This window comes from Peromyscus eremicus, chromosome 1, assembly GCF_949786415.1.
Source record: "Peromyscus eremicus chromosome 1, PerEre_H2_v1, whole genome shotgun sequence".
In the NCBI taxonomy this organism is placed as follows: Eukaryota; Metazoa; Chordata; class Mammalia; order Rodentia; family Cricetidae; genus Peromyscus; species Peromyscus eremicus.
The window spans coordinates 170,588,953-170,600,264 of NC_081416.1; the positions used below are offsets into that span (position 1 = coordinate 170,588,953).

At 51.3% G+C, this 11,312-nt stretch overlaps 1 protein-coding gene across 2 annotated transcripts; it reads right to left on the bottom strand.

The window, feature by feature from the left end:
- Window positions 1-206: 206 nt before the first annotated feature.
- On the bottom strand, window positions 207-11,081 carry Nova2 (NOVA alternative splicing regulator 2). 2 transcript variants are annotated; one of them, XM_059280918.1, is made up of 2 exons: window positions 10,512-11,081; window positions 207-1,629 (listed from the first exon to the last, which is right to left on the bottom strand). In XM_059280918.1, the coding sequence occupies exons 1-2, from the start codon at window positions 10,755-10,757 to the stop codon at window positions 547-549; spliced, it is 1,329 nt and encodes a 442-aa protein (XP_059136901.1). In that variant the 5' UTR covers window positions 10,758-11,081; the 3' UTR covers window positions 207-546. The 2 variants fall into 2 exon arrangements, with proteins under 2 accessions (XP_059136901.1, XP_059136909.1); XM_059280926.1 differs by lacking the exon at window positions 10,512-11,081 and adding an exon at window positions 9,970-10,227.
- Between the last annotated feature and the right edge of the window lie 231 nt (window positions 11,082-11,312).

Sequence of the window (11,312 nt, forward strand, 5' to 3'; positions counted from 1 at the left end):
CTACTCCTCTGCACTCAGCACTTCCCCAGGATCTGGAACTGCAATCAGAGAGGCAGGATGTTGTGTCTGGGGGAGGCACCTCATTCCAGGTGACCTGGAGGCTCCCTCCCCTCCTCCCATATGTCAACAAAAATCTTATAAAGGAAGGGGGGGTCCTTATCAAAAAAAGAAGAAAAAGTTAAAAAGGAAAAAAAAAAGGAGGGAAAGAAAGAGAAAATAACGCTTTGTTTTCTATTAAAATCAACAAAATGCAATATATACAGATATCACATAGACCTGGACCCTGGGAGAGGCGGGTCAGGCCCAGTTAAGCACAGGGAGGGAGAGAAGAGGGGTCAATTCGAGGCTGGGGAGGGGGCTCAAGAGCCCCCTCCTCAGCCGTCACTCAATCCTGCCTATGACTACCAGAAGGGAGGGTGCAGCCAGGCCTACCCCAGCCCCATCCCAAGCCAAGCAGGAGTCACACCAAGCTGAAGTCTGGCAGGAGCTGGGAGAGAAGGAAGAGGGAGGAGGAGCGGGAGGGGGTGGGGACGCACACCACAGGCCTCATCCCACTTTCTGTGGGTTTGAGGCCCTCACCCCCTGCTCGTAGGTGACCCGCTGGCTGATGAGGTATTGAGCGGCTTGCGTGGCCGCGGGGCTGCCCGTGATGGTGACCCGCCGGTTCCGCGTGCCGGGCAGGAACTCGCCCTTCTTGGAGATCTGGATGCGCGCACCCGTCAGCTCCTGGTACTCCACCAGCGTCTTGCCCCCTTTGCCCAGGATGGCCCCCACCAGGTTCTCGGGCACCGCGATCTCCACCAGCTCCTTGGCGCTCTCGGCCGCCAGCTTTTCGGCCGTCAGGAAGCCGCCGGCAGCCCCGGCCGCAGCCGCGGCGGCCACCAGGGGCGCGCCCCCCGCTCCAGCCGCGCCCCCCGCGCCCGCACCGAGGTAGCCGTTGGCGGCCGCGGCCAGCGCGAAGGAGCCCAGCGCTCCGGGGGGCGGTGGCGGTGGCGGGGCTGCCCCCGCCCCCGGCCCCGCCCCGGCGTCGCCCGCGTAGGACGCCAGTAGGTTAGCTGCGGCGGCGGCGGCGGGGTTGGCGCCCGCGGCCACCGCGGCCAGGACGCCCGAGGCGGCGGCCGAGTTGAGACCCAGGCTGAGCGAGTTGGTGTTGTAGCCGTAGCTGGCCAGCGTGTTGAGCGCCGTGCTGATGGCCAGCAGGTCGGTGCCCGAGAAGGCGGGCAGCGCGGCGGGGAAGGCGCCCACGCCCGCCAACCCCGCCGGGCCAAGAAGACCCGAGGCGGCGGCGGCGGAGGCGGCGGCCGCGGCGGGCAGCACGTCGGCCGGGCTGGCATAGGGCGAGCCGGTGGGGTTGGAGTTGGCCACGGGCCCCGCCACGTTGGCGTAGCTGATGTTGAGGCAGCTGCTGCTCTGCGGGTCTTCCTGTACCTTCTGCACGATGGCGCTCACGGCCTTATGCACCTGCTCAGGCTCGCCGCTCACGGTCACCACGCGCTCCTGCAGGTTGATGCCCTCGGGCTTCTGCGACAGCTGCACCCAGGCGCCGGACTGTTCCATCACCGCCTTCACCGTCGCTCCCCCCTTACCGATGATCAGTCCCGCCGTGCTGTTGGGGACGATGAGCTTGGCCTGCGTAGAGGAGAAAGAGACAGAGTCTGCGCCGGGGAGAACGTGGCGCGCAGCCGTCTCAAATCAGTTCTGGGTTGGTTGTTTTGTCTTTCCTCCAGTGTCCATCACCAGGCCCACCGCGGTCCCCTGATAAGCCAGGACAGCCCTACTGGTTCCTAAAGGAAAATTTGGAAATATCTGGCCGGGTGTAGTGCTGTATGCCTGTAATCCCAGCACTCCAGGGGGTGGAGGCAGGAGGATGTCAGGTTTGAGGTCAGCCTGAGCTATATATACGTAAGCAAGACCCCATCTCAGGGGAAAACAGGAAGAAAAAAAAAATCCAGATCTTAGCAGTCCCCAGCCACCCTGGCCCATGTTCCTGGGACCTCAAACGCTGCTTCTTCTGTGGCAGGTAAAGGTTTATTAATGGGTACCCACTGGGAACCCATCTCTGCTCCAAGCCTGCGCCACGCCTCCCAACTTCTGTCCTTGTGAGTTCTGGCTCCTAGTCTCCCCCCAAGGGCTTCGAATCTTACTTTACAAATTTCTCTCCCTCCCTCTCTCCTTCCCCTTCTTCTCCCCTCCCCTCCCCTCCGCTCTCCTCTTCCCTCTCTTAGCCCAGACTGGCTTGGAACTCATGGTCCTCTGACTCAGCCTCCTGATTTTCCCCTCAAACACATGTCAAAATCCACACCGCAGAATCCAACCGGTACCTCAGAATGTGTTTGTGATTGGGGGCACGATTTTGGTGTGGTTTTGAATGTCTGTAGTTCTAGCACACACAGGATGCTGAAACACGAGGGTCGTAAGTTCAAGAACAGCCTGGGCAACATGGTGAGTTCGGGCGAGCCTGGCCTACACTGTGAGACTTTAAAAACAAAACAAAACAGCAACAACAAAACCAAACAAACCCCCAAACCACTCTGTGACTGTAGCTGTATTGCTTTCTGGAATCTGAGTATGAACTGTGATATCATTTCTTCCACTGTGGTCCCACCCGAAGAGTTACATGTTAAAATTCACCTCATTTACAACAAATTGCCTGCCTTTTATTTCTCTTGTATTTAGTTTCTTCCCCATTTTTATTTTGTTTTGAGACAGAGTCTTACTACTGTCTTTGGACTTGCTGCGTAGACCAGGCTGGCTTTGAACTCAGAGAGATCTGTCTGCTTCTGCCACTCCGGTGCTGGGACGTCAATTACGAACTATATTCCTCTCTTCTATAGTTTAAGTTGCGTGTGTGTGTGTGTGTGTGTGTGTGTGTGTGTGGGTCAGGGGGCGCTCACATCACTGTATCCACCGTTCTTTGTGGGTTTCACAGTGAGAGCTCAGGCTGTCAGCCTTGCAGGACCAAGTGCTTTGACCCACCGAGCCCTCTCCCTGGCCTGGTCTTCTGTGTTTAAAAAAGATGCATAAGAATAATAAAATGTGAGGTGCATCCATATAACGGAATGGTATTTGGGAGTAAACACGAAGAGCTGGCATAGCTCATGCTGTAACATGGGTGCCCTTAGAAAACAAGCTGAGTGGAAGAGGCCAGACATCGAAGGTCACATGGTTTCATTTACATGACTGTCCAGAATATGCAAATCCACATGGACAGAAACTGGTTAGGGAGCTGGAGAGATGGCCCAGGGTTAAGAGCACTTGTTGCTCCTTCAGAAGACTCAAGTTTGGTTCCCACATCGAGTGGCTCATAACTGCCTATAACTCCAGGCCCAGGGGATCCAACACCTCTGGCCTCCACAGGTACCTGCATTCATGTGCACATACCCATATGCAGACACACAGACCTACATGTAATCAAAAAATAATAAAAAATAAAATCTTTTTTCTTTGTTTTGAGACAGGGTCTCACTATAGCTCTGGCTGTCCTGGGACACACTATGTAGATCAGGCTGGACTTGAACTCCACAGAGATCTGCCTGCCTCTGCCTCCTGAGTGCTTGGGATCAAAGGCATGTGCTGCTGCACCCGGTTATAAAAATGGATCTTTATAAAAGATTTATTTTTATTTTATGTGTGTGAGTGTTTTGCCTGCATATATGCATGCGTAGGATCCTATCTCCAGAAGCCAGTAAAGGACAGCAGATCCCTGGGAACTGGAGTTATAGACAGTTGTTGGATGCCATGTGGGTGCTAGGAATTGAACCCAGGTCCTCTAGCAGAGAGACAAGAGCTCTTACCAGCTGAGCCAGTGCTCCAGCTCCAAGGACCTGAGTTTGAATCCCCAGCACCTATGTAAAACGCCAGACATGGCTGTGCGTGCTGTAATCCCAGCACTGGGGACAGACGGGTAGACCCCAAGAGCTTATTGGTGAGTCTTCCTATTCAGTGCACTTCTAGTTTTGGAAATAGACACTCAAGGGTCTCTTGAGGCAGACAGCAATGGAGGAAGACACCCAACAATCTGCTATGGCCTTAGCATGTCCCTCAGCCCACATGAAACATAAAAGAAAATAGGTTAATGGGTGCCAGAGGTAGGAGACAGGGCCCGGGGTGACAGCTACAGGAACAGTAGAAATCTTCTAGAATTTGATGGTGGCTCTGGTTAGCCACATATTTTTATACTTAAAAATATATCTATTTTATGATTTTATATGTATGGGTGTTTTGCCTTCATGTATGTATGTGTACCACGTGTGTACCCTGGTGCCTGCAGAGGCCAGTAGAAGGTATCAGATCCCCTGGGACTGGAGTTACAGATGGCTGTGAACAGCCATGTGGGTGCTGGGAATCCAACCTGGATCCTCTGGAAGAGCAGCCAGTGCTCTGAACTGCTCAGCCATCTCCCCAGCCCCCTCGGTTTGTTTTGTTTTTAAGACATGGTTTCACATAGCCCAGGCTGGCCTGGAACTCACTATGTAGCTGAGGACGATCTTGGGTTTCTGATCCTCCTGCCTCCACTTCCTGAGTTCTGGGAATGCAGGCTTACATCACCACACCCTGCTTGATTTTATATTCTATGACTGTATTTCTACGAGTGTCCAGAACAGGAAAATCTGTAGACACAGAAAGCAGATTAGTGGTGGCTTAGAGAGAAGGAAAGAATTATCTGGGGAGGGGATTGAGGGGTGACAGCCAAGCGGATCAAGCATTCTTTGGAGAGTTGGTGAGATGGCTCCATGAATAAAGGCACTTGCCACCAAGCCTGAGGACCTGGGTTCGATCCCTGGGACTCACATGGTGGAAGGAGAGAACCAGTGATTGTAAAACGCACCTACTCTTTCACCCAATAAATGAGTAAGTGTAGAAAAATGTTTTGAAGGATTTCTTTTGGAAGCTAGCCGTGATGGCACATGACTTGTAATCCTAACATTCAGGGACTTCAGTGGTAGGATCAAGGGTAGCCTGGGCTACATAGTGAAACCTCATCTCAAAACAAAACAAAACAAAGCAAAATTAAACAAGTACAAACAAAAATTTAGTGAGATGAAACAAATATAATTTTAACTGAACATGATGACACATACCTTTATAATCCCAGTACTTGGGAGGCAGAGGAAAGTGGGTCAGCATGAGTTCAAGGCCACCCTAATCTACATAGTGATAACTTGTCTTTAAAGAATTTTTTTGTTGCCGGGCACGCCTTTAATCCCAGCACTCGGGAGGCAGAGCCAGGCGGATCTCTGTGAGTTCGAGGCCAGCCTGGGCTACCAAGTGAGTTCCAGGAAAGGCACAAAGCTACACAGAGAAACCCTGTCTCGAAAAACCAAAAAAAAAAAAAAAAAAAAAAAAAAAAAAAACCAACAACAACAACAACAACAAAACAAGAATTTTTTGTTTTAAAAGATTAACTTGGGAGGTGATGAAGTGTTCTAAAATTAACTGGTGGTGGATGCACATCTCTAGGTACATACTGAGTGTTTGAGCTGCACACTCCCTGTGTTTTGCCTGATCGTGGGCATTCAGCCGAGGGTTTCACATGTGCTAGGCAGGTGCTCCACCACTGAACTATACCCCCAGCTCTCCTTTTTACTTTTTTGAGATGGAGTCTCCCTCAGTTGCTTGAACACACTGTGTAGACAGTCCTACCCTCCTGCCTCAGGTTCCTGAGTAACGGGCATTAGAGGCGTGGGCCACCAGCCCTGGCTGACTCCATACTTAAGCAAATGGCTAGTATGCAAACTGTGTTTGATGTTTCCTGGTTAGCCAGATGCTAGAGTCATTTGGGAAGAGAGAACCTCAGTTGGAAAAATGCCTCTGGCAGACTGGCCTGTAGGCAAGCCTGGTTGATGTGGGAAGGCCCAGCCCACTGTGGGCAGTGCCACCCCTGGGTTAAGGAAGCCAGGGTGAGCAAAGCCAGCAAGCAGCATTCCTCCATGGTTTCTGCTTTAGTTCCCCCTGCCAAATTCGTGCCTTGGCTTCCTCTGATGGTGGACTGCCACCTTATGCCAAATAAACCTTTCCTTCCCCAAATTGTTTCTGGCCAGTGTTTTATCTCAGCAATAGAATCCTGAGTAAAACACAATGAAACTGCTAAGTCATTTAAAAATGCATTTCAACCTTTTATAAGGTTTTCTGTTTACCGTGTGCCATGGTGCGGGGGACCAGAGGGGACAATTTGCGACAATTTGCGACAATTTGCGGGAGTCAGTTGTCTCCTTCCACGATTGTTCTGGGGATCCAACTCAGGTGGGCAGGCGTGGCAGCAAGAGCCTTTACCGGCTGAGCCATCTCGCCAACCTGAACTGGCTAAATCTAACACATGTTATACAGCTACTATGTATCTACATTTCAAAAGACTAGAAGGAAAGACTTAGAACATTTTCTTCACAGTGACTGTGAAGAAAAGAAAGCCAGGCATAGTTTTCCATACTTGTAATCCTAGTACTGAGGCAGGAGGATAACTGAGAGTTACGGGCCAGCCTGGGCTATGTAGTGAGTTACAGGCTAGTCTAAGATACAGAGTGAGTCGCTACCTCAAAACAAAAACAGAAAAAAGAACAGCAGCAAAAGGAAACAAGGAAACAAACAAGGAAAATTCCAGGAAGATGGCAGCTGCCCTCAGGACAAGCTCTGAATTATAGCACCAAAGAATTCGACATTCGTAGGTGCAGACTCACAGAGTCCTGAAACACATACTCGGGGAGGCAAAGCCCGGCCAGTGAGATGATCCCACAGGAAAGGGCGCTTGTTGCCAAGCCTGACAACCTGAGTTAGATCTCCAAAACCCACGAGAGAGAGAGAGAGAGAGAGAGAGAGAGAGAGAGAGAAACTCATACCCTCAAATTGTCTCCTGACATCCACAACGTGGCCATAACCACATGAACATGCATGTACACAATTTTTTTTTTTTTGGTATTTTGAGACAGACTTTCTCTGTGTAGTTCTGGCACCTGTCCTGGAACTCACTCTGTAGCACAGGCTGGCCTCGAACTCACAGAGCTCGGCCTGGCTCTACCTCTGGAGTGCTGGGGTTAAAGGCGTGTGCCACTGCCACCCGGCCACTTTTTTTGTATTTTTTTTTTTGTCTCTTTTTTCTTTTTTCATGCACACAATAAATGTGAAAAAAATTTAAAAAGGAGAGATACCCCCCCCTAAAAAAAAAAAAAGTACCAAATCTCGGAATAAGAATATATACTCAGAAAAGGATTTTTTTTTTTTTTAAATTTCAGAGTCAGAGGACTTACTAGAGATCCTCTTGCCTCAGCCTCTCGGGTGCTGAGATGACAGGTGTGTACCTGATGATGTGCCTAGAGTCTTGGAATCACAGAGCAGAGCCCTTGGAGGCAGGTTGAGAGGCCAGAGGAACACCTGTTATCTGCCTTTGGGATTTACAAGCTCATGGAAAATTGCGAGCAGGACTTCCAAGGACAGACGCCCCGACAGTGGCAGCCAGTACTTGCCAGGGATTTTCGTCAAAGTTCTGTGTGGCAGCTGAGCATAGTGGCTTATGCCTGTAACCCGGCACTTTCGAAGCTAAGACGGGAAGATCCGCCCTGAGTTTGAGGCCACCTTGAGCTACATAGGGGATTCTAGGCCAGCCTGGGCTACAGAGTGAGACCTTGAGTCAAAATAAAAAAGTAATAAAAATAAATACAAATATTAAACTAAGAACGGGATCAACCTTTGAAAGCCAGCAGCTGCTGGAGAATCATGGCATCTTTTGAGACGTCTCCAAAATGTGGAAATGGTTCGTGCTCCCCCAATGAGAAGAATTGGGGGTGGCTGGTCATGGGCTATTCTGTCCCTGTTAAGATGGCTTGCCCTTCAGAGGGACACAGCCCTTAATGCCTTTTAGTCCCTTCCTGAATCTTGAAAACGTTTGAATGTACAGTCCTGGTTGGATGTAGCTGCTGTGCCATAGCAGAAGAGAAGCCGAGGCCTGCAGAAAGGAAGGCAAACAGGTCTAACACAAGTCCAGAGTGGAAAAGAGGTGGATGGCAGTCCTGATTAAGGACTCCCTGTAACAGGAGTGAGTGGGTTAAAGTGCTTGCTTCACTAGGCCTGACTACTTGAGGGGCAACCCTGGAACCCACGTGGTGGAAGGAGAAAACAGACTTGCACAGATTGCCCTCTGACCTACACACACACACACACACACACACACACACACACACACACACACACTAAATGGGAGGAAATGCTGTAACAGTGCTGAGGCTGGAGATCAGTTGGTAGATTTTGTGCTTAACATGCACAAAGCTCTGGGCTGAATTTCCAGCACCATAGAGACAGGATTTGGGGGTGCACATCTGTAAACCCAGCACTCAGGAGGTAGGTGGTGGTAGCATTGGCTACCTAGTGAATCTGAGGCCAACCTTAATTTAAAAAAAAAAAAAAGCCCTATGTCCAAAAAAATAGGTTTCTGAGATGACTCAGTGGATCGAAACTTCCAGGATGGAGTTCAAATCCCCAACAGCACCTTTGTAAAAACCAGGCAGGTGTGGGGGCTGTACATAGTCACAGAACTCAGGAGGCAGAGACTGGGCATCCTCAGAGCCTGCTGGCTAGTCAGACTGGCCGATTCAGCAACAGACCCCCGCCTCCATAAATAAGGTGGAGAAAGACTGAGGAAGACACCTGACACACACACACACACACCCCATACACATATGCACACGTGTGTGCACCTATGCACATGCAAACACTCATATACACAAGCACATCACACACATGTGCCAAAAAGAAAAAAGGAAAAGAAAGCCACATAATGGTGGCTCAGGCCTCTAATGCTAGCACACAGAAGCCTGAGGCAGGCGGATCACTGTGAGTTCAAGGCCAGTGTCAGCCACAGTATGAGCCCTGTCTCAAAACCAAGTCCAGAACAGCTACCATTTTGTTTTTGAAGGGGAGAGAAGAGTCTTGCTTTGCAGCCCAAGAGATCCTGAACTCTCTCCATCCTCTTGTCTCCACTACCCCAATGCCAGATTACAATGTACCACCCTGCCCAGGGCATTTTGTTTGAATTCTCTATGTACTAGGCATCCACGCTAAATGCTTTTCAAACACCGATGTGCTAACCACCATTCACAAATCTACCTATACCATAATAAATCTCATTTTACAGATGAGAAAAACCAGGCAAGGAGCAGTCACAATCTTGTCATCTGCCCAGGGCCACAAAAGTAGTAGGGAAGAACAGAGGATTCAACTCAGATGTGACTCCACAGCCTGAGCCTCCGCCATGGGCTCTCTCATTTTTTGAAGCCTCGGAATGATAAGAAAGGATAGATCCTGGTTCTGAAACCTTTCGTGACTGACTGTCCTGGGTGAGTGTAAGGCCTATATGGTACTGATCCCGTTTCCCATGCAACATCCAGAAACACGCGATGACTCCCCACTCCCTTGTGGCCACCACCAAAGCGGAGGGAAGGGGCCATGTCCTGTCTCTCTAAGCTGCGTGGAATCCACGCCCTGCCGGGTGTGAAGGCATTTTGGAGGGACCTGGCTGGGCGCTAGGAGCCCAACCTCTTCAGCACCAAGGACAGCAGCCTCGCGCTCGAAGCCTCAACCCCACAACATTTTGTTTTGTTTTGTTTTGGTGGGTAGCAGGTCACCAGGAACGTGTTCCTCCAGGGCTTTCCGCCCACCGTGTCCCCAAGATTTAGGAGAATTCAGATTTATGGCCTCCTCAATGCCAAGGCTGAAGAATCCCAGCACCTTAAAACCAAGCCTTTGCTTTCTAGACGGACTTTAAGGCGCTCTCGCCAGCGCCCTGTTAGCCGGCGCTAGGGCTTTTCTCCTTTGTGTCAAGAGTTCATGCATACGGGAGTGAAGAGAAAACCCGGAGCGCTTGTGTCCATCCCTGCGTTCCGCTTCTCATCCCCATCCTCCCACTGGGTCAGGAGGTCCTCAAAAACAGAAACCAAACCCAAACAAAAAACCCAAGACTGCAAATCAGGGACTTTCCCCCACCTGGCCCAGGCGCAACATCGTCATGGCAACCGGAGAGGCTCAGGAACCCATTGGTCCGCTCTCTGCCACACCCCTTACACCACCGCTTCCTGGTAACTAAGGCAACTGAGAGGCTGCCTTTTCTTCTCCATCCTTTCTAGACAGGGCTGGGTAGGGTGGGGACCGGCCCCTCTCTTCCGCTAAGCAAAGCACGATATCCCCATAATGGGTATTAGGGAGGAGGAGGGAGATAAAGAGGCCGCTTCTAAAATTCTGGAGGGGTTGGGCTGTCACTGAAGTCACTTCCGGTGAACACAGGAAGTAGGAGGCAGGTTCCTTTGAGAGACAAGGGTGGAAAGGAAAGGAGCCGGAGTGTCTCCGGAAGGATGGATGAATGGGAGTGCCAGCCTTGATCTCCAATCCCTCTGAATCCAGCCCGCTCCCAGCAGTACGGAGCCCTTTCCAGACTGTTGGAGCTGACTTCTAGTGTTAACCACTAGCAGGCAGGCATTTGACAGACATATCGCATCTTTAACAGAACCCACTGTCCTTTCCCAGCTGACCTGCTTGGCTCTGTCGGGGTTCATCGTGGTTTGGGGTTGAAGAATGTTGACCACCTCGGGCTTGGTCATCGCTTGCGGGATTTCTCGGACCTTCTCTGCGATAAAGCTGTGAACGGCATTCAAGGCCTCTGCCGTGCCCTGTACTAGGCATACCCGTTCTGTAGTTCCTGTTAAGCAAGGGGCAGAGGAGGGAACACATATGAGACAGCAATGGAGACATTTCTGACAGACTGGACCCATTTTCATGGAAAGGGTCTGGGGAGTGAGTCTGGGCCAGCTGATGTGGTGACTGGCTCATGGTGGGTAGAGAGAATGAATGGAATCCCTGTTTTATAATCTGTACTTTATCTCCCTCCCCTAAAACAACCCCGTGGGGATGGGAGAATGATGCTTAAGTGCCCACAGCAGCCCTGGGCACGGGAGGTAGGGCTCAGCTGCCTCTTCCCAGTTCTTGTGGGCGCCCCTTGGTTGCTGTGGCAACCATTCACTCGCCACTCACCCCCCCCCCCCTCCTTCCAGAAGGGGAGAGCTTAGGCCCGAAACGGTTGCCACAGTAACTGGAACCCCCTTATCGGTCTGGCTGGCCGGGTCCTCAGCCCACCCCCAGGGGGATGAAGGATGAGGCTCGGTTGCCATGGCAACTGCTGAAAGCCTACAGCGCCTGGCCTCTGGGCTTTTGGAGAGGATGGGGAGAAGATGGGGGATGGGGGAGGCAGAAGAGAGGCCAGAGTGCAGCCTAGACCCACCAGATGGAGGTCTGGGGGGTGGGGGAGGGCAAGGGGGTGTGCTTAGGGGACGAGC

What these genes read in the sequence shown, in the direction of transcription:
- Nova2 (XM_059280918.1), bottom strand. Translation starts at nt 10,757, where the DNA reads ATGAAAATGGGTCCAGTCTGTCAGAAATGTCTCCATTGCTGTCTCATA. An exon ending in ACCCCGACAGAGCCAAGCAG is followed by an intron (nt 1,630 to 10,511) that starts GTCAGCTGGGAA and finishes TCCTCTACGCAG; the next exon opens with GCCAAGCTCATCGTCCCCAA.